This window comes from Balaenoptera ricei, chromosome 6 (genome assembly GCF_028023285.1).
Source record: "Balaenoptera ricei isolate mBalRic1 chromosome 6, mBalRic1.hap2, whole genome shotgun sequence".
Taxonomy (NCBI): Eukaryota; Metazoa; Chordata; class Mammalia; order Artiodactyla; family Balaenopteridae; genus Balaenoptera; species Balaenoptera ricei.
In genome coordinates this window covers 57,556,129-57,578,240 of record NC_082644.1, presented here as the reverse complement: position 1 = coordinate 57,578,240, position 22,112 = coordinate 57,556,129, and the positions used below count along the sequence as shown (strand labels likewise).

At 33.1% G+C, this 22,112-nt stretch overlaps 1 protein-coding gene across 10 annotated transcripts in view; it reads left to right on the top strand.

Annotated features, from left to right (window-relative positions):
• The window catches only part of CCDC171 (coiled-coil domain containing 171), a 364,663-nt gene that overhangs the window by 242,256 nt on the left and 100,295 nt on the right, over nt 1-22,112 (top strand). For 9 of the 10 annotated variants that reach the window (XM_059924676.1, XM_059924681.1, XM_059924684.1 and 6 more), the window contains 2 exons: nt 9,497-9,642; nt 11,669-11,723. In XM_059924676.1, coding sequence (XP_059780659.1) covers nt 9,497-9,642; nt 11,669-11,723 — 201 coding nt within the window. The remainder of the gene's footprint in view (nt 1-9,496; nt 9,643-11,668; nt 11,724-22,112) is intronic. The other variant, XM_059924685.1, reaches the window with a different exon arrangement.

Below are 22,112 nucleotides of genomic sequence, written 5' to 3'. Positions count from 1 at the left end.
TTATTTCTTTAAAAAGTCTTTTCTGGAGTGGCCAAACTAGAGATGCCATATTCTAGACAAACCGAAAACAGCCAGGTTTTCTTCCATGTTGGACTATGTTACCATTCTTTCAGTTGGATACCAAATGAAGAGATTGCTTTACATTCAAGGGCCAAGTTAGATGAAGGTACATTTTTTTATACAGGAGAATCACTCTCACTTTTACCTCCTAGTTCGAGTATTTGCAGTAGTAGAGATATTTGGGATGTGAGGGCAACCAGGTGAAACAGCCGGTTTTATTGTAGTTGCCATTTGCTTTGTTCATGTCACCTATTACAGGCTTGCTGTGGGTAAACGTTTATGACTTGGAGCAGCATCAGAACTATGGTATTTGAATTGCTGCTCTCCATCTCTCTTTCAGTTCCCTTCCTTTCCCCCGTCTTCTCTCCCTTATCCCTTTCAAAGTATAATGGAATGCTTTTAAGTCAAATGCAACTCTACTTTTATATCTCAGATTAACAAATTTCAGTACTAATTACTAATTCTTCTATTACTATAACATTATAATGTAGTCTGTATGGTGGCAGTGCTTTAAGGGTGGTATTTTTAGATTAAATTAGGCACATAGATTACTTTTTACATAGGAGTTAAAATCTCCTTAACAGGAGGATTTAGATACAAGTGCTGATATTATAGAGCTTGATATACTGTTGTGAGAGCGTGGAGTTCCTGTAATAAATATTTTAAAAGTTGAGGCATATACTAGGCAACCAAATTTCAAGATCTGCAGGGAAAGTTCATTGCTGATGCTAACTTATAAAGGAAAGAGACATAGAGAACTCCTTTGCCTTTTGAAAGGTTAAAAAAAAGCAGCAGCCCAATATGGTCCTGAATTATATAAAATTCTGTACTGCAGTAGCATGCTGTATAATTCATCCTTACTATGCAAATATTTATTTCTTATTTCATTAGTACATAAGTGATGACAGTGATCCTACTTTCACACAGGGAATCCTGAATTGTGCATGCTTTGATTTTTGATGTTGAAGCAGTGCCATTGTATAACACTTATGTCCTTATTGGAGTTTATTTCAATATAAATAGAAAGCAGCCATTTAAATAGTTTGAAATGCCCTACTGACCTTACCGAGAACCTGATACATAGGTGACTAGTTTTATATTTCCATGGGGACTTCCCAGTTAGTGGATTTTATGGAAAATCTGGAGAAATGGTTACTGCTATTGTGGTACAGGATAAAGAATAAGGTTTTAGACACATAGATACAGAGAACAGAGTACTGGTTACCAGAGGGGAAGGGAGGTAGGGGGAGGACGAAATGGGTAAAGGGGGTCAACTGTTATGTTGATGGATGGAAACAAAACTTTGGATGGTGAGCATGCTGAAGTGTATATGGACATCTTCATAAAATGTTGTACACATGAAACAAGTGTTACCTCAACTGAAAAAAGAATAAGGGTTTAGATTTAGAAGACTTGGGCTCACATTTTGGAGTAAACTTTTCTGTTTCTTAGTTTCCTTGCATGTAAAATAGGAATGATAATGTGATCTATCTCACTGGACTATGAAGAATCAATTGAGTTAATGTAACTATTAAATGCTTGTATGATGATGATAATATGGTTCAGTTGTCACTCAAGCTATTTTTCCCCCCAGGATTTGGGGGAAATAAGCTTTAAAAATAGCAAACATTTATTGCACGCTTACAATGTAACAGGCATGGTTCAAGAACAGGCCTAGTGCCTTCATACAAAGGTGGAATGCTCCGGATTGAGAAATGTAGGAAATGTTTGTGGTTCAGAATTTTCCCCTGTGAATATACCTCTGAAATTAAGATAGAAATCAGTGTGAAATACTTAATACAAAAAAATTCATCTGATGAATAAATTTTTTTAAGAAAAAACTCAGATTTTGTTTTGTCTACATTTAAGTCTAAAAAAACCTAAGTTTATTTTTCTAATTTAAACTTTTTTTTAAAGATTTTTTTCATGTAGACCATTTTAAAACTCTTTATTGAATTTGTTACAGTATTGCTTCTGTTTTATGTTTTGGTTTTTTGGCCGCGAGGCATGTGGGATCTTAGCTTCCCAGTCAGGGATCAAACCCTCACCCCCTGCATTGGAAGGTGAAGTCTTAACCACTGGACCGCCAGGGAAGTCCCTTCTAATTTAAAATTGACCTTCAGATTCTCTTAAATAATTGATTTTTACTCAGCTGATATTGGATTTACTTTTATTAATATTATTTAATATATAACATATTCAAGAATTCAAGATAGTCATTTAAATTCTGTAGTACAATAAAAATATTGTTGTAAAGGTCTTTTAATTATTGTATAGGATTATCTACCCTATTCAATTACATCACAAAAAGAATTCTTGAAATTGAAAAATTCTTCTGACAATAAGTTCTTTTTATTTAAATGTCAGAAATCCAACTCTATGAAGCCCTTTATAAATTATTCATATTTTCTCAATTCTTAGTAGACATTTGTTTTAGGTAATTCTCAAATGATTTAAAAGCAGTATTTATATTCTAAATGATATTTTTTGCAACCTAATTCATAGCTTGACTCATTTAAAGTATTGCCAGGGAATTCTGAAGCTTTTTGGACCTCCACATAGCTAAGGATTGTCAACGGGGTGAAGTTTTTAGAACCTGCTGAGTAGTCTGTAGCTGATAAAGTCTAACAGAAGGACTTACTGTATTCCATCCGTTTATTTCTTAGCTATTCACTGAGAGAACATAGAGGTCGTATAAGAGCTGATTTTATTATAGCAGCATCATGGTGGCTGTCACCTGCAGCTAGTTTCTGTCTCCTGAGGTCTGTAGTGCAGCCAAGTGCAGTTTGTTTTATACTCTGAGAAAACATTACTGCCACATTACTGCTTACATGCCATGTGTCACAATAAATCTAGCTGCTGCTTGTCTGTTCTGTACTTTTCTGAGTGTGTTTTCCTGTTGAGAGGGCTCTCATGATTCTCTTTATTATCCTCCTTCTTTTTGTCATTTAAAATGTCCTTTAACTATTTCTCTCCCAGTTTACCTCATTATTATCTAACACATTTAGTCTACCAGAGTTTTGTAGTACTATGTGAGGCTTGGAACAAACAGCATTAAATATGTTTTGAACACTTTTATGAGGTTCCTTTTCTTTCCACTATATTTTACTATTGATCACTTTCAGTTAGTTTACTGGGAAGGATTAACTTTTTTCCTTTTATATTGATGGAATTTAGGAGAACGTTTTCAAAGGAACATGTGAGAATGTGGTGCCAATAATCATAAAGCTTACAGCAAAATCTTATAGCATACTTTGAAATTTTAAAGGTGCATTTTCATTGCTCATCCACTCCATTTTTTCATAATCATCCTCCATATGGCCTATTTATAAAAGTGACTTATTTTATACTTTTTTTTGTTAATGTTATTTTATCTTTTTCAAGTGTGATAGAAATAGTTATTTTAAACAATTTATGTATGTTTATATATATGCATATATATAAACGATGATGTAGAAATAATATAGAAACTCATAAGTTGCCACATATAGGTGGGGATTTAAAGAAGACTATGGAATGATACTACATGTAGAAGTGTAAGTATTGCATTAATTATGCATAATAAATTTATGTAGCCTTTTATGGTTTATAGGACACTTTCACATCTGTTGTCTTACTAGACATGTGAGTCCTAACAAGGGCTGCCATTTACTGAACCCCAAAGTGGGTAAGTTATTTGATCTTTAACTTCAGTTTATTAATGTCACCTATGTTTTGCATAGAACTATTATTAGAAAATAGTAAAAGATAATGTCCTTAAGAAAACTTAAAATTGCAGAAATTTTAATTCAGATTATCCATATAAAATATAGACTACCAAAACTGAAATTTATTCATGTATCAATTTTACCACATACTAACATCTTTGACTATTGTATATTTATTGTAAATTCTCTAATTGCTTATCTCATAGATTTTCAAGCTTTTTTATAAAATATGTCATTCTTTAGTTTCATCCCTAACTTGTGTACCCAATTGTAAATTTGGTGGTTGTATCATTTTAAATTTATACTTTCTGTGGCAGCCTGTGTAGTTTGACCTACCCAGCAGCTACTAATTCTTGATTAATATAATTTTCTAGTTGTCACATTATAACGGTAGGGCTGAAGACAGTGCCATTTCCTTTTCCAACATTAGTTTTAGTGCCCTGAGATGTTTTACCCAATTTATCACGATCTAGGAATGTTTATTCAAAAGTTACAATTGGACAGTAGTAAAATTTTAGAAAAACAATGTTACAGATTTTTTTTCTTAACCTAGGAAATGTAGCTTAGTTCTTCATAACACTTGTGTTGTTGTCTTGCCTTACATTTTCTATGACTAACTTTTATACCAAATTGAATAAGCCATTAGCTTTTAGTCTGTAGGAATGTGGATCCATAGATATTTCCCATTAGACAAAAGAAAATCTATAAAAGCGATATCTCCTGGGGCTTGGTCTTCCTAGCTGACCTAAAGGTCTAAAGCAGTGTAGTACTGTACTCTTATGAAAAAGAGCTATGTTGGATGATTCCCTTAACATCCAGAAATAATAATTGGAGAGTTGTGTACACTCTTTCAGGGAACTTTAACTTTTCTACTAAATACCACATTTATTAAGCAAATATTCTGATTCAGGGAATTCATGTTATAAATTTTATACTTTTGAAACTATTACTAAACAAAATTATAAACCTTGTATATCTTGTGTCATTTAAAATTAGAGCTTGCTGTGAAATAATGAGATATACTACATTTAGGTTGCCATGTTGTTTTGATAAGTTGTTTTTTTTTTAAGAACTTCCCTTCAAAAAACACCTCCATTGGTGATTGTTACACAGCTTTGTGAATATAATAAAACCCACTGAATTGTACACTTTAAAAGTGTGAATTATGTGGTATGTGAATTATATCTCAATAAAGCTGTTATTAAAAAATTCCACTGTACAAAATGTTTTCATAGGTGCAAAGTAATAGAATTCAATTTATATTCACAATTAATTTTAAAAAATTGTTAACCTTAATAAATGTTTAAAGCTTAAGAAATATGAAATTATGTATGACTTAAGAAAATAATTTGTTCTTATTCAGTAGTAACATATGTTCAGAAACTCTAGATAAGAAAAGACATTAAAAATGTGTGGATATTTTAATATTCACATCTATCCTGCATTCTGTCCCTAAGCTTTCTCTGTACTTAACTACTTCCTTGGTATCCATACTTTTCCCGCCAGCTTTCATTATTTATTATTTATTTTTTTAAAATTTATTATTTTTGGCTGCGTCAGGTCTTAGTTGTGGCACGCGGGCTCTGTAGTTGTGGCATGTGAGCTCTGTAGTTGCAGCATGTGGGCTTAGTTGCCCCACAGCATGTGGGATCTTAGTTCCACGACCTGGGATCAAACCCGCATCCCCTGCATTGGAAGGCGGATTATTAATCACTGGACCACCAGGGAAGTCCCATTGCCAGCTTTCATTAGTAGTACATAGCTTTTCATGACAATCTTAGGAAAACAACCAGTTGTAAAAATATCTTCTTATAAGAGTAGTTTAGTGAAAGCACTGGCTTTTTTTCCTGGACTATGAGAGGTGTACATGAGCAGTGAGATCATTATCTTAAGAGAAATACAATAAATATCTTGCAGAATAGCTTTTGAAATATAGTAAGCTTTGAATTTTGCTGTAAAATTTTGCTTTAAAACATTTTGGATTTAAAGTGAAAACTCGGAATGTTTGATAAATAGTATTGTGGCATTGGTTCTTGTGTAGATGGTGTATTTTCTTTTAAACTTTTGTTATCATTTTTAGCATTAACTTTCTAGCAGCTAAAATTGGTCAAAACATAGTTTAAAGATAAATGCAGTATCAGGCTTTGATTTTTTTTTTTTTTTGGTAAATACTAAGAGCTGAGTACAAAATGAGGGCTGTATTGTGGATTAAGTGAAATATCTCAAGGCTGTGCTGTTCTGATAACTGAACCTGAAGTGACCTTTCTCAGACACAATTACAGAGCTGTATGTTTTTCCTTTAATTTCATCAGGGGTTTAATTAGTATACAAATAAAACTTCCCTTATCTTCCTTTCTACCTAATTGGCTTGTCTTCGCTTATATATGAAGTATGTGAAAGTGGGCTGTAATTAGGGTGACCGTGTTAACCTTTTTTCCTCAAATGTACTGTTGCCTAAAGGCCTCAAGGCCTAAAAACAGTGCTTTGGATTATTGCTTTGCAATCGCTATGGTTGTCCCATAGGTTTTCTCATGAGCAGAAGGGCTTTGGGTGCTGCAGGTTCCCACTGCTTAACAGGATCTTCATTCTTCTCCCCACTAAATGTTTATTGATTATCTTGCTGTTCCAGGCTCAGCCTCCAACAACTTAATATCAGGTGACAGTCAGGAGAGTTCTCCAAGTAATTAGAGTTGAGCATTGGGGGAACAATTAGGAGCAGAGTTATTAAACTTGATTTATCCTATTCTCCCCTGAACAGTTTCTTGGATATCAGGACATCACACTTTCACAGTCTGCCCTGGTTGAGAAATTAGTGGCTAACCTGCTTGCTTATCATCATTGCCTAGCTGCCCAGAGGTACACCCTGTTGGTTTCAGTCCTTCAGTTGGAAATATTAGAGTCCATAAAGTTTATCATGGGTTTTAATTAGATAAATCTGAACAGGAGAAAAGAAAAGCTGAAGTTAAAATTTTATATGTGTCTGTAATATATATTATATATGGTATAGGTACGTATGTATATAAATCATATATACACACACACACATGAATATGTTTTTATTTTTTTAAAGCTTAGTGTTAGGATTTTTGAGGATTCTACTTTTGTCATCAAACACAAAAATGTGAACATCAGAGAAAAGACATATTACTGAATCTTTTTATGTCTTGGTGTTTTGCATACATCACCACGAACCTTAGGACTCATTGACGTATATAGATTCCATTGTGATGTTCCTCAGCTCTTTAAAATGAGAATGCTGTGTCCATAAGTTATATAACTATGATTGTTCTTTTTTCAAAAACCATTAGCTCTTCATTTTTACACTAAGGAAGTATGATCCATATCACCTTATTTATACCATTTTTTTGTTTGTTGTCTGTAATTTCAGTCTTAGAGTAGGCTATTCAGCTGTACCTCTGAAATAGTGCAAGCTTTAGAAGAGTTTGGTGGCTCCCTGCCATTGCCCCTGAGAGAAGGAGATGAAAACTGATGGAAACTGGAAGATTTAGATATATAGTGGAGATTCTAATTCTATGAGTTATATCTTCTTTGGAAGGATATCATAGAATTGCTGAAAAGTCCAGTATGGTTTTATAGTGATTTTAAGGTCATGGGTTCTCTCAGATTGGACCAGTGAGCTTCGCTCTGGGCAAGGCTGGAATCAATATCCTGAACATCCCTCACAAATATACACCTCTAGTCATAAGAATTACTGAGCAAGAGAATTTGAATGGAGTGACACATTCTATTATTTCTGTTGGAAAAAGAACTCAAGCTTTATGTGTAACTAGTGGTGGATCATTAATTTTATATTCACATCTGAAAAATAGCATTTTTTATTACCTGAAAGATGTCAGAAATATTGCCTTTAAAAGGACTCAAATGGGTTTTATTTTTTTAAAGAAAGAAATCTCATGATACTTCAGTGCCTTTAAATATCTTAACATTGGCACAAAATAAGTAGGTTTAGCATGGCTTTTCAAATCTCTTCTTTGTTGTCTTTTTAAGTTGGTTTGAATCAGTGACTATTTCCATAGTGGGATATTCTTAAAGATCTGTTAGTACTAAAGATTTAAAACAAAACATAATATCTAAAAAGTAGTCACAGTTTGCTTATTGCTCGTTTTTTGACTTGTATTTATCTGACAGCAACTTGACTGTTTGAAAGTGAAATACTGAATTAAATTTCTTTTAGCATTTAAAAATACCTGGTTTAAGGGTAAGCTAGAACGAAGTGAGAGAGTAGCATTGCCATATATACACTACCAAATGTAAAATAGATAGCTAGTGGGAAGCAGCTGCATAGCACAGGGAGATCAGCTTGGTGCTTTGTGACCACCTATAGGGGTGGGATAGGGAGGGTGGGAGAGAGGCTCAAGAGGGAGGGGATATGGGGATATATGTATACATATAGCTGATTCACTTTGTTATACAGCAGAAACTAACACACCACTGTAAAGCAATTATGTTCCAATAAAGATGTTAAAAAAACAAACAAACCTGGTTTTGCTTTCAATTCATAGTGTTCAGAGTGAATTAATTGTTTTAGCTCCATGCAGGCAGCTTGAGTTTTTATACTACTTATTGTGAATGCATTAAAATAATATTATTAGAAGAGTTTTAAACATGAAATTATTGCATCTTGGTTGTTCTTTACTGGGTATTTGAAGCATAGTTGTGAATGTTAATGTGTGGCTACACTCTTAGAAATTAGAAAAAATATTGTGTGTATGCAATCAATTATTTAGTTCACTGTCCAACGAACTTAATTGAAAAACTGGTTGATAAGCTTATATTCTAGAAATTTCATAGGCAAAGAAATGAGCAGATTTTTAGTGCTAAGGGATCCTCTGATCCCTATATTATTTTACATCCTAGAATTTAAAATAAGAAAATACTCCTTTAACTTACGAGTTTTTGAGTCTAAGACCTTTAGCCTTAAAGTTCCAAGATGAAATTGTACTCTTGTATCTTGAAATTTTTGTGCTAAGTGAATATTTCAGATTAAAGCACATAGCAAATATCAATCAACAAATTTTGTGCTTCTCTGACTAGGAAAATATTTATGGAACATAATTCCAAATGCAAGTATTGTTTATAACTCTCTCTGTTGAAACATGTTGATCACGTTTGTGTTTTCTCTGACATGAGAGTTTTTTATGGGAAATAAGTGAATTTTATTTTCGAGTCCAGTGTGTTTGTTCACTAGATGTGTATAGCAACATAACTGTTATAGATACATTTAAAAAGATAGTAGTGGTGCTTTTAAATTTTGGGTTCCCCATTCTCTTATAGGTATCCTAATCTACCTTCCTCTCCATCACACATGTACTTTGGCATATGATAGTTCTTGTTTTAAATAGACTCTAAATTTCATGTGCTTTTTCCATTGAAATCTTTATTTTTTATCATTAAAAGAAAATGCAACCTGAGGTTTTTAATAATCAGATATTTTTAGTAAGAATAGAATGTATTTGCCTTGCAGTATTTAAAAAAACAAAACAGAGTTGTATTTTGCAGCTAAACATTTTTCAAAATCTTACCAGTTCTATCATTTCTAATTAGTAAGTATGTAAAATTTTTTGCAGAAAATTTGTTAAACCTTGAAGTGTAATGACCCAAGTCTACTTCTCAGTCAGTCTGTATCCTTCTTTGTTTAATAGCCTATGGCATAAATTGAAGTTAATTATCAGGGCTGACAGGTAACTCTGTTTTCTGTCTGCTTGCAGAGTCTCTCCGAGGCAAAGATGGAGCTGAGAAGAAAAGATCAATCTCTGCGTCAGCTCAATAGACATCTTACCCAGCTGGAGCAGGACAAGCGTCGACTGGAGGAGAACATCCATGATGCAGAGAGTGCCCTCCGCATGGCAGCCAAGTGAGCATTTGGACCTTGGGGAGATCACTTAAAACAGACAAAAGATCAATTCTTACTTTCATGCTCTGGGTTTTAGCCCTGGATAATACAGTGTTAGAAAACAAAAGTACAGCTGTCTCTCTTTGAAATTCTCTGATATATCCTCAAAAAAGAAAACTCTTAATATACTAACTGTATATTTTATTGAGAAACCTTAGAAAAGAATAAGTTTCTATATAACCTCTAATGCTGTGTATTTTAGGTTCTGTTGTAGCATTACATGTTTGAAACCAGGTTTTCATTAACATGAGATATAAGACTCTTTATTTTAAAGTTTTGAATAGTTTCTCCTATCACATATTTCTCATCCCTTTCTGCCCCACTGCCTCCCAAATTTTCCTCTGCATATATTATAATATACTAATATTGCAAGTAATATTTCCATAAAGAAATGTTAGTATATAACCAACATGTGTATTGTAGCATCTTTTTAAGTACAATAAAAACATATTGATCATGGAAAATTCATTTAATTTTATAGCTGTATATTCAAATATGTTAAATAGAGAAAAATACGCAGTTTTCAGAGTGGGCAGCTATGTAAATGTGGTGAGAGTGTTTCCCTTTACCAGGTAATCAAGTTGACATACACTGTGAAGCTCACATTGAACAGTTCTCTTGGGTATTTTTATCTGTTCCCCACATCAGATTTCATGGAGTACTTTAAGACTGTCCTTTTTACAACAGCATGGCTTAAAGAAAATCTATTTATGGATTAAACATCTAATTGTAATAAACTCAGTGTTTTCTAAATTTGGAATTCTGGATTCCTGTACTTGCAAATACATACACACATATATATACATATATGTATGTATATATATATTTGCAAATGTATAACTATAACTTAAAAATGTTTGGAGACAAACTCTTGTTAAGCAAAACATAAGAAATATGAATGTAGTGTGTAAACTAAATCATAAAACGGGCAGTTTGCAATCCTAGGATACCCACAGCTTTGTCAGTGGGCTTGGGATATTGCTCACAGATAATGAAAAAATGAGTTTACACAATGCCACAATATTGGCATGTTTGAATACCCACCAATACATTTTTGGAAAATTGTAAAGCTCTGTAACAGTGCACTACCATATTAGTTATATGTAATTGTCATTTTTTAAAAATATAAGTTTGACTGAATCAGCTTTTTGCTATCATTTTTCAGTCTCAGTTTCCTCATGTCAAATGAGAAGCTTAGCATAGGTAATTTTTAGTATGTCTCAGAGCATTGAAAATTCTAAGATTAATGAAAACAAGATTATAAAACCTCTAGATTTATATTGTGCCTTCACAATCCTGCTGGTAATTCAGGAATTTGTCAAGTCTGAGATCTGTGACCATGGGCACATGTTCTTATAACACTAAAGAAAGCTAATTTGAAATTTGGAGAGCTAATGCATTATTTACAGTTTTCAATTTATAATTCACCATTAAAATTTTGTCTTCAGCATTCTCATCCCAACTTTTAATTTCATCATAAAGGCTAAACTCAATATACAAGGCTAGAGAAGAAAATAGTAACTTTGCATATTTCTAGTCAAGGCCATAGAAGGTTGTTGTGTAATTATTATAGCACAAAAAACCCATGGAGAAGGGAAAATATTATTGTGCCCAGTATGACCATTTATATCTCTACCACTAATATTTCTAAAGTCTTTTTCATTAGAAGCCAAAAGAATGCACGTTTAGCCTTTTCAGCACATTGTAAATCAATAATGTAATCATGATTTCTTTTTTCTTTCTTTCTTTTTCACTCTCTTTTAACTTTGAAAATATCCATAAGAATTTTTCCCCCCTCTAATTTTTGGCAGGCAGTATAACTGAAGATAAGAATTAAATGTGGAAATATACTAGTGAATATGGTTAGGTTTTACACTTTAGGAAAAACCAACCCTTATTTTTCAATAATAGTCACTTATACTAAAATGTGTAGCAATTATAGTAAGCTTTGGGTTTTACTAATACCTAATCTTTATTTTGTTTCTAGAGACAAAGAATGTGTTGCTAATCATATGAGAACAGTAGAAAATGTGCTTCATAAGGTATTATAATTTTTCTTCAATATTGTTCAAATTGTATTATGACACAGTTCTCCTAGTCATTAATTTTATTAACTGCAAAGTACTTTAATTCATTTTGTAGCTTTCTTTAAAAATAAATTAACAAAAGGATCCTTTCAAATGACTGAAAATTTGTATTGAGCAATGCTAGATTGCATAACTTTTTTCAGAATTCGCTTTATGTATGTGATAAAACTATGAAAATAGTGGTTTCCCCAAACTGGTATAATTGCACTTGAGTTATTTGTGGTCTTTGCTGACTGAACTAGAGGTCGTTAAGATTCATATATGTCTCATAATGATAAAATGTTTGACCACACTGTCTAACCTCTTACCACTCTTAAACCTACTATCCTATATACATAGATTAATATATAGAGAGAGACATAAAGTATTGTATTTGGCAGTACTCATATACCTTAACCTAGGCAGTAATGTTTTTCAAGTTGTAATTCACCTTTCTATAGGAATATATTCTTAAAGTAAAAATTGAATATACTTAATAATAGTCTGTTATTTTCAATTTGATTACTTCTGTATGATAAATTGACTTTTAGTTTGTAGTGATGAACAGCATAATAAGGATATTACAATATTACTAAAAACTTAATATTGTTAAGTATTGACTCAATACTGACTGTGTATTTTGTTAGCACTCCAGATTCCAAGATGTCTCATTATTTCATTATTTAAAAGTAGAGAAATGTTATTTGTTTCTGTTATTGTTTAACAGACAATTTGTTGGAATAATGTAAATACCTAGTACTTTTAAGGTATATGGAATTTATGAATGAATCATATTTAGAATAATTTTGTGAATCAAATTTTTTATACAATATAGTTTTTAAATCACTTAAAAATATCCTAAAAACTAATCCTGTTAAGGAAATACAAAATAACATCAATAAACTAATATTTAATACATTTTAACATTTTAAAAACAATGGACCTCTGTATTCTTTGATGTTGAAAGTGACTAGCAAAAAGCGACTCACAGAAAGTATTCTGAAAAAAAGAACCTAATACTCTGAGTGCTATTTTTAAGCAATATTGTTTGAAATTGTGATTTCTCCTCCTTCCTACTTAAAAAAATTTAGCCTGTCCATATAGTTTAAATACAATCACATCAAATCCATATATGCTAGAAATCTGAAATTTAGGTTTGTAGGAAAAGAGACATCTTTGGTTAGATTTTTTTTGGTATGTGGTGAGACTTCGGATAGGAAAAATAAATTATGTCATGTATATGGCATACCATTTTATAGCAGTTAATGTTGCCTTTGAAATCAATTGTTTGTCATCTCCCCAGACAGAGGAAAGTAGTGTTGGATAGCAGCTGTCTTGGGAATGGACTTTGACATCAAACAAAAACCATCATCAATGTGAAATATAAATGTTGCACCTTACCCTTTCATTATGAGAATGGCAAAATATGTATTTTAAATACAATAAAGACTGATTGCAACAGGACAGTTGTAATCATACAGTTCTTCATTTGCAGTTCTTTTGATTTTCTTGTCATATGGAAAGAAAGATGTCTGCAGAATTGGCCTACAACCACTGTAGATTTACTTTTGCTATATGGCTTTTTAATCTCCCTTCAGATGTAATAGTTAGTTATTTTGATTTAAGTCTTTGGAAATTTCTATATGTATAGTGATTTTTAAATTATCAATTACTTTTCAAGCTTGAAGTGAAAATTTAGGAAAGGCTAATTGATTATTGGGCTAATTCTCTTTTCTACGAAGTATGGGTGAGAACAAATGGGTGATAAGGAAGAGACCCAGAGGGTCCCTCTGAAGCTCTCAGGAAGGTGCAGCCCACCTGTCTTCAAGCCAGAGTTTGCAGGTTTATTTTCTTTGGCCACTGTGGACTGTCCAGTGGCATTTTGCTGCCTTGGAGAATCTAAGAGTGATATAGAAGGAGGGTCCAGGCTCTTTCATGGTACAGTAAAAATGACTGTGGTTACATCCAAGATCTTCAGCATAGTTTACTGTACATAGTCAAATAGTATAGCTATTCATATTTCTTAAGCACATACGTTTACAAGGTATGCACCAGTTATTCTAGAATAAAACCAAATTTTAACCTGCTGAATTGAATTTTAATACTAACTTCTGACACAATAATCAAATAAAAAGAACTTACTTTCATGTAGAAATTATTTTCTTGTACTTTAAAGAACTTAAACTAAACATGTTTGCTTTTAGGAAAAGGGATTACTTTTTGGATATTTGTTAATTTTTAAATTTGACACATTACATTCAACTTTTTAAATCCTAAAATTGTATTATACACAGCCGTTGACTGTATATTATTTTTTAAATCCCATTTGGGACTGATACTAGTATTTAATAAAGAAGGCTAGTCATTTTTTATTTAAAAGCATATACTTTTTTTTTCAAAGAAACAGAAGTTTTTTAAAAAAAATTACATTTAAATATATTTTATTTATGGCTGTTATAAATAGAGGCCAGAAGTTAAATTTAATTAAGAAACTTTTTGGCGGCTTATTTCAGGTTATTTGGGGTTAAGAAAAATAAGACAAAGAGAAAAAATCATTACAACTTTTCATGAGGTACATTTTTTTTAATACACACACTTTTCTGTTTAGTTGAATTCTGAACTACTTGTTGTATTTTGGAAAAAACATAACTATTGAACTTTAAAAAAAATCACCATTTAAAGCATTTAAAAAATGTACAGTTCAGTGGCTTTCAATATATTTACAATGTTGTGCAACCATCACAACTATCTAACTCCAGAATATTTTTATCACCCCCAAAAGAAACCCAGTAGCCATTAAGCAGTCACTCCTATACCCCCTCATCCCATTCTGTGGGTTGTCTTTTTACTTTTTTGTTAGTGTCCTTTGATCAACAAAAGTTTTGAACTTTGATGAAGTCCAGTTTTTTCTTCTGTTGCTCATGTGTTTGGTCTCATATCTAAGAATGCATTGCCAAATCCAAGGTCATGAAGATTTTCCCCTGTGTTTTCTTCAAAGGGTTTTATAGTGTTAACTCTCATAGTTAGGTCTTTGGTCCATATTGAGTTAATTTTTGTATATGGTATGATGCAAGGATCCAACTTCACTCTTTTCCATGGATATCCAGTTATCCCAGCACCGTTTATTAAAAAGACTGTCCTTTCCCTCCATTCAGTAATCTTAGTAGCCTTAGTGAAAATCAGTTGACTATATCAGTTGACAAATCAATTGATCATATGAAAATATAACTGATTTTTGGGTGTTGATCTTGTATACTGCAACTTTGCTGAATTTATTAGCTCTAATAACTTTTTTGTGGATTCTTTAAGACTTTCTGTATATAAGATTATGATATCTACAAATAAAAGATAGTTTTACCTCTTTCTAATTTGGATGCCTGCCCTCCCTCCCTCCCTCCTTTCCTTTTGTTTCCCTCCCTCCCTCCCTTTATTCCTTTATTTCATCTAATTGCCTGGCTAGAACTTCCAGTCCTAGCCATTTGATTATATGATGACAACAGACTTTCTTGTGTGTTGTTCCTAATCTTATGGGGAAAGCTTTTGGTCTTGCACCATTAAATGTTATAGACGTCCTGTATCAGAATGAGGAAGTTCTTTCCTGTTTCTAGTATTTTGAAGTTTTCTTGTCATGAAAGGGTGTTGTTGGGTTTTGTCATATGCTCTTTCTGCATCAAATGAGATGATTTTTTAAAAAAAAATCTTCATTCTGCTAATGTTGTGTACTGCATAGATTGACTTATATATGTTAAACCATCTTTGCATTTCTGGTATAAACACCACTTCATTGTGGAGTATAATCATTTGAATATGCTGCTAGATTTGGTTTGCTAGTATATTTTGAGGATTTTTGCATCTGTGATCATAAGAGATATTGGTCTGCAGTTTTCCTGTTATATCTTTGTCTGGCTTTGGTTTCAGAGTAATACTGGCCTCATAGAATGAATTTTTAGGAGTAGCCCCTCCACTTCAATTTTTTTGGGAGACTTTGAGAAAGATTGGTGTTAATTGTTTAAATTTTTGGTAGAATTTACCAGTAAAGCTGTCTGGTCCTGCGATTTTCTTTGCTGGAAGCTTTTTGATTACTGATTCAATCTCTTTCCTTGTGATAGATCTATTTAGATTTTCTGTTTCTTTTTGATTCAGCTTTGGTAGTTCATGTGTTTCTAGGAATTTATCTTTTTCATCTAGGTTATCTAATTTGTTGACATAAAGTTGTTCATTTTCTTAGAATTGTTTTATTTCTGTAAGGTCAGTAGTAAAATGTCCCCAATTTAATTCTAATTTTAGTAATTTATTAATCTTTTTTTCTTGGTGAGTCTAGTTAAGGTTTGTCAATTTTGTTGATCTTTTCAAGGAACCAAATTTGGTTTTCTTGATTTGCTCTGTTATTTTTCTGTTTTCTATTGTGTTTATCTTTGTTCCAATCTTTATTATTTCCTTCCTTTTGTTTGCTTTGGGTTTAGTTTGATCCTCTTTTTCCACTTCCCTCAGATAGAACGTTAGGTTATTGATTTGAGATCTTTCTTCTTTTTCAATGTAGGCATTTAAGCTATAAATTTCCATGTGAACGCTGCTGTCACTGCTTCCCATAAGTTTTGGTATGTTGTGTTTTTGTTTTCATTTCTCTCAGAGTATTTTCTAATTTCTCTGTGATTTCTTCTTTGACCTGTTCATTGTTTAAGAGTGTGTTGTTTAATTTCCAAAATATTTGGGCATTTTCCAGATATCTTTTTGCTATTTAGTTCTAAGGTAATTCTGTATGGTTTGAAATAGTTTATAAGTATTGTTTTATGTAGTTGTCTTTTAAATCATATAGGAAAAAAGAGGAGTTACAAATCATAAATACATTAATACTGACTTTTATATTTATGTATTCAGTTTCCTTCACTGGCATTCTTGATTTCTTCTTGTGGATTTGAGTTACTGTCTAGTGTCCTTTCATTTCAGACCAAAGGACTCCCTTTAGCCTTTCTTCTAGGGCAGGACTAGTGGGAAAGAACACCCTCAGCTTTTTGTTTATCTTGGAATGGCTTACTTTCTCCTTCATTTTGGAAGAATATTTTTGTTGGATATAGAATTTTAGATTGACGATTTTTTTCCCCCAGCACTCTGAATATGTCAACTCCAAAATTTTTATTTGGTTCCTTTCTATGCTTTTTATCTATTTATATTTCTCATTTGGAAGATGTTACTCTTGTGGTTTCCTTTGGTTCTTTGTACATGGTTTCCTTTAACTTTTGAAACACATTTGAAATAATTGATTTAAAGTCATTGTGTGATAAATCTAGTATCTAAGCTTCCTCAGGAACAGTTCCTATTAATTTCTGTTTTTCTTATGTACGGGCCATACCTTCTTATTTCTTTGCATACTTCAAAATTTTTTGTTGAACAGTAGATATTTTGAGTATATAATGTGACAACTCTGGAAATCAGATTCTCTCCCAACCCTAGTGTTTGTTGTTGCTGTTTACTCCAGTAGTTTTTGTTTGCTCAGTGACTTCCTGAACTAATTTCATAAGGTCTGTATTCTTGGTCATATGTGGCCACTGAAATCTCTGTTCTGTTAACTTAGTGGTCTGTTAGTATTTTGGTGGAGAGTTCCTTAAATACCAAGATTCAGGTGATTTTTCTTGATTAAGATTTTACCTGGTTGCTGTAAACTTTCAGATAGTTTTCAGAGTTCTGAAAAAGTTGATTCTGATAAATTTTGCCAGTTTATTCCTTGCTTTTGTGTAGGGACTGGCTTTTGGAGTTCCTTACTCTGCCATTTTTCCTACCATCTCTCCCTAAAATTGTATACATTTATTTTCCTAATAATTTTACCAGAAGGCTTATAATATTACTGATAATATATCCTCTCAGGAATTGAAATTTTTAAAAAATTAAGAGCCCTCCAAACATACTTAATTATTTCTATTGTGAGGAAAAGAGGGAAAGTACAATAATTATATCAAAATAATTTTCAGGACAGGGTAATGATTGGATGGATAGGATAATGTCTGGATTATTTAGGGTTAGGTATGAGAAAATTAAGTTATGTTAGTATTTATTGGATACTATCAGAGAGATGTCTTGTTTTACTGTAGCTGTGGGTGAAAGTAAGTCGATTTTGGTAAAGTTGGAATGTGGGGAAGAATCTGAATATTTTTTGTAGTTTTTTTAAAATTATTTTTGAATTAACAGAATGGCTGGATTTTTGAGGCTTTTAGAGATTGCTTGGGTCCTATAAGTTTGGAAGGATTAACTAAAGTGTTTCCTATGTATGATCATAGCGTACTATGAACTTTAAAATTACCGCTGAACATTTATGAGAAGTGTCAGATGCCTTTTCAATAAGATGACTAAAAGATAAAACAGGAAGTCACAATCTTGAAGCCTCAGAAGACTCTAGAATACCTGTATATATAAATCCTGTAAACTTATAAGGCTGAAGTGACACTAGACCAATGACTAGGAAGTTACAGGGGTTTTTGATGATGCTCTTGGATTTGCTTGTACAATGAAGTCACTTAAAACCTCTAATCTGAACAAAAACCACATTCACAGAAAGATAGACAAGATGAAAAGGCAGAGGGCTATATACCAGATGAAGGAACAAGATGAAACCCCAGAAAAACAACTAAATGAAGTGGAGATAGGCAACCTTCCAGAAAAAGAATTCAGAATAATGATAGTGAAGATGATCCAGGACCTCGGAAAATGAATGGAGGCAAAGATCGAGAAGATGCAAGAAATGTTTAACAAAGACCTAGAAGAATTAAAGAACAAACAAACAGAGATGAACAATACAATAACTGAAATGAAAACTACACTAGAAGGAATCAATAGCAGAATAACTGAGGCAGAAGAACGGATAAGTGACCTGGAAGACAGAATGGTGGAATTCACTGCTGCAGAACAGACTAAAGAAAAAAAAATGAAAAGAAATGAAGACAGCCTAAGAGACCTCTGGGACAACATTAAACGCAACAACATTCGCACTATAGGGGTCCGAGAAGATGAAGAGAGAGAGAAAGGACCAGAGAAAATATTTGAAGAGATTATAGTTGAAAACTTCCCTAACATGGGAAAGTAAATAGCCACCCAAGTCCAGGAAGCGCAGCGAGTCCCATACAGGATAAACCCAAGGAGAAACATGCCGAGACACATAGTAATCAAATTGGCAAAAATTAAAGACAAAGAAAAATTATTAAAAGCAGCAAGGGAAAAATGACAAATAACATACAAGGGAACTCCCATAAGGTTAACAGCTGATTTCTCAGCAGAAACTCTACAAGCCGGAAGGGAGTGGCATGATATACTTAAAGTGATGAAAGGGAAGAACCTACAACCAAGATTACTCTACCCGGCAAGGATCTCATTCAGATTCAATGGAGAAATCAAAAACTTTACAGACAAGCAAAAGCTAAGAGAATTCAGCATCACCAAACCAGCTCTACAACAAATGCTAAAGGAACTTCTCTAAGTGGGAAACACAAGAGAAGAGAAGGACCTACAAAAACAAACCCAAAACAATTAAGAAAATGGTCATAGGAACATACATATCGATAATTACCTTAAACGTGAATGGATTAAATGCTCCAACCAAAAGACACAGGCTTGCTGAATGGATACAAAAACAAGACCCATATATATGCTGTCTACAAAAGACCCACTTCAGACCTAGGGACACATACAGACTGAAAGTGAGGGGATGGAAAAAGATATTCCATGAAAATGGAAATCAAAAGAAAGCTGGAGTAGCTATACTCATATCAGATAAAATAGACTTTAAAATAAAGAATGTTACAAGAGACAAGGAAGGACACTACATAATGATCAAGGGATCAATCCAAGAAGAAGATATAATAATTATAAATATATATGCACCCAACATAGGAGCACCTCAATACATAAGGCAACTGCTGACAGCTCTAAAAGAGGAAATCGACAGTAACACAATAATAGTGGGGGACTTTAACACCTCACTTACACCAATGGACAGATCATCCAAAATGAAAAATAAGGAAAAAGAAGCTTTAAATGACACAATAGACCAGATAGATTTAATTGATATTTATAGGACATTCCATCCAAAAACAGCAGATTACACTTTCTTCTCAAGTGCGCACGGAACATTCTCCAGGATAAATCACATCTTGGGTCACAAATCAAGCCTCAGTAGATTTAAGAAAATTGAAATCATATCAAGCATCTTTTCTGACCACAACGCTATGAGATTAGAAATGAATTACAGGGAAATAAACGTAAAAAACACAAATACATGGAGGCTAAATAATACGTTACTAAATAACCAAGAGATCACTGAAGAAATCAAAGAGGAAATCAAAAAATACCTAGAGACAAATGACAATGAAAACACGATGATCCAAAACCTATGGGATGCAGCAAAAGCAGTTTTAAGAGGGAAGTTCATAGCTCTACAAGCCTACCTCAAGAAACAAGAAAAATCTCAAGTAAACAATCTAACCTTACACCTAAAGGAACTAGAGAAAGAAGAACAAACAAAACCCAAAGTTAGCAGAAGGAAAGAAATCATAAACATCAGAGCAGAAATAAATGAAATAGAAACAAAGAAAACAATAGCAAAGATCAATAAAACTAAAAGCTGGTTCTCTGAGAAGATGAACAAAATTGATAAGCCATTAGCCAGACTCATCAAGAAAAAGAGGGAGAGGACTCGAATCAATACAATTAGAAATGAAAAAGGAGAAGTTACAACAGATACCGCAGAAATACAAAGCATCCTAAGAGACTACTACAAGCAACTCTATGCCAATAAAATGGACAACCTGGAAGAAATGGACACGTTCTTAGAAAGGTATAACCTTCCAAGACTGAACCAGGAAGAAACAGAAAATATGAACAGACCAATCACAAGTACTGAAATTGAAACTGTGATTAAAAATCTTCCAACAAACAAAAGTCCAGGACCAGGTGGCTTCACAGGTGAATTCTATCAAACATTTAGAGAAGAGCTAACATCCATCCTTCTCAAACTCTTCCAGAAAATGGCAGAGGAAGGAACACTCCCAAACTCATTCTATGAGCCCACCATCACCCTGATACCAAAACCAGACAAAGATACTACAAAAAAAGAAAATCACAGACCAATATCACTGATGAATATAGATGCAAAAATCCTCAACAAAATACTAGCAAACAGAATCCAGCAACACAGTAAAAAGGATCATACACCACGATCAAGTGGGATTTATCCCAGGGATGCAAGGAGTTTTCAATATACGCAAATCAATCAATGTGATACACCATATTAACAAATTGAAGAATAAAAACCATATGATCATCTCAATAGATGCCGAAAAAGCTTTTGACAAAATTCAACACCCATTTATGATAAAAACTCTCCAGAAAGTGGGCATAGAGGGAACCTACCTCAACATAATAAAGGCCATATATGACAAACCCACAGCAAACATCATTCTCAATGGTGAAAAACTGGAAGCATTTCCTCTAAGATCAGGAATGAGACAAGGATGTCCACTCTCACCACTATTATTCAACATAGTTTTGGAAGTCCTAGCCATGGCAATCAGAGAAGAGAAAGAAATAAAAGGAATACAAATTGGAAAAGAAGAATTAAAACTGTCACTGTTTGCAGATGACATGATACTATACATAGAGAATCCTAAAAATGCCACCAGAAAACTACTAGAGCTAATCAATGAATTTGGTAAAGTTGCAGGAGACAAAATTAATGCACAGAAATCTCTTGCATTCCTATACACCAATGATGAAAAATCTGAAAGAGAAATTATGGAAACACTCCCATTTACCATTGCAACAAAAAGAATAAAATACCTAGGCATAAACCTACCTAGGGAGACATAAGACCTGTATGCAGAAAACTATAAGACACTGATGAAAGAAATTAAAGATGATACCAACAGGTGGAGAGATATACCATGTTCTTGGATTGGAAGAATCAATATTGTGAAAATGACTATACTACCCAAAGCAATCTACAGATTCAATGCAATCCCTATCAAATTACCAATGGCATTTTTTACAGAGCTAGAACAAATCATCTTAAAATTTGTATGGAGACACAAAAGACCCCGAATAGCCAAAGCAGTCTTGAGGGAAAAAAACGGAGCTGGAGGAATCAGACTCCCTGACTTGAGACTATACTACAAAGCTACAGTCATCAAGACAATATGGTAGTGGCACAAAAACAGAAACATAGATGAATGGAACAAGATAGAAAGCCCAGAGATAAACCCACGCACCTATGGTCAACTAATCTATGACAAAGGAGGCAAAGATATACAATGGAGAAAAGACAGTCTCTTCAATAAGTGGTGCTGGGAAAACTGGACAGCTACATGTAAAACAATGAAATTA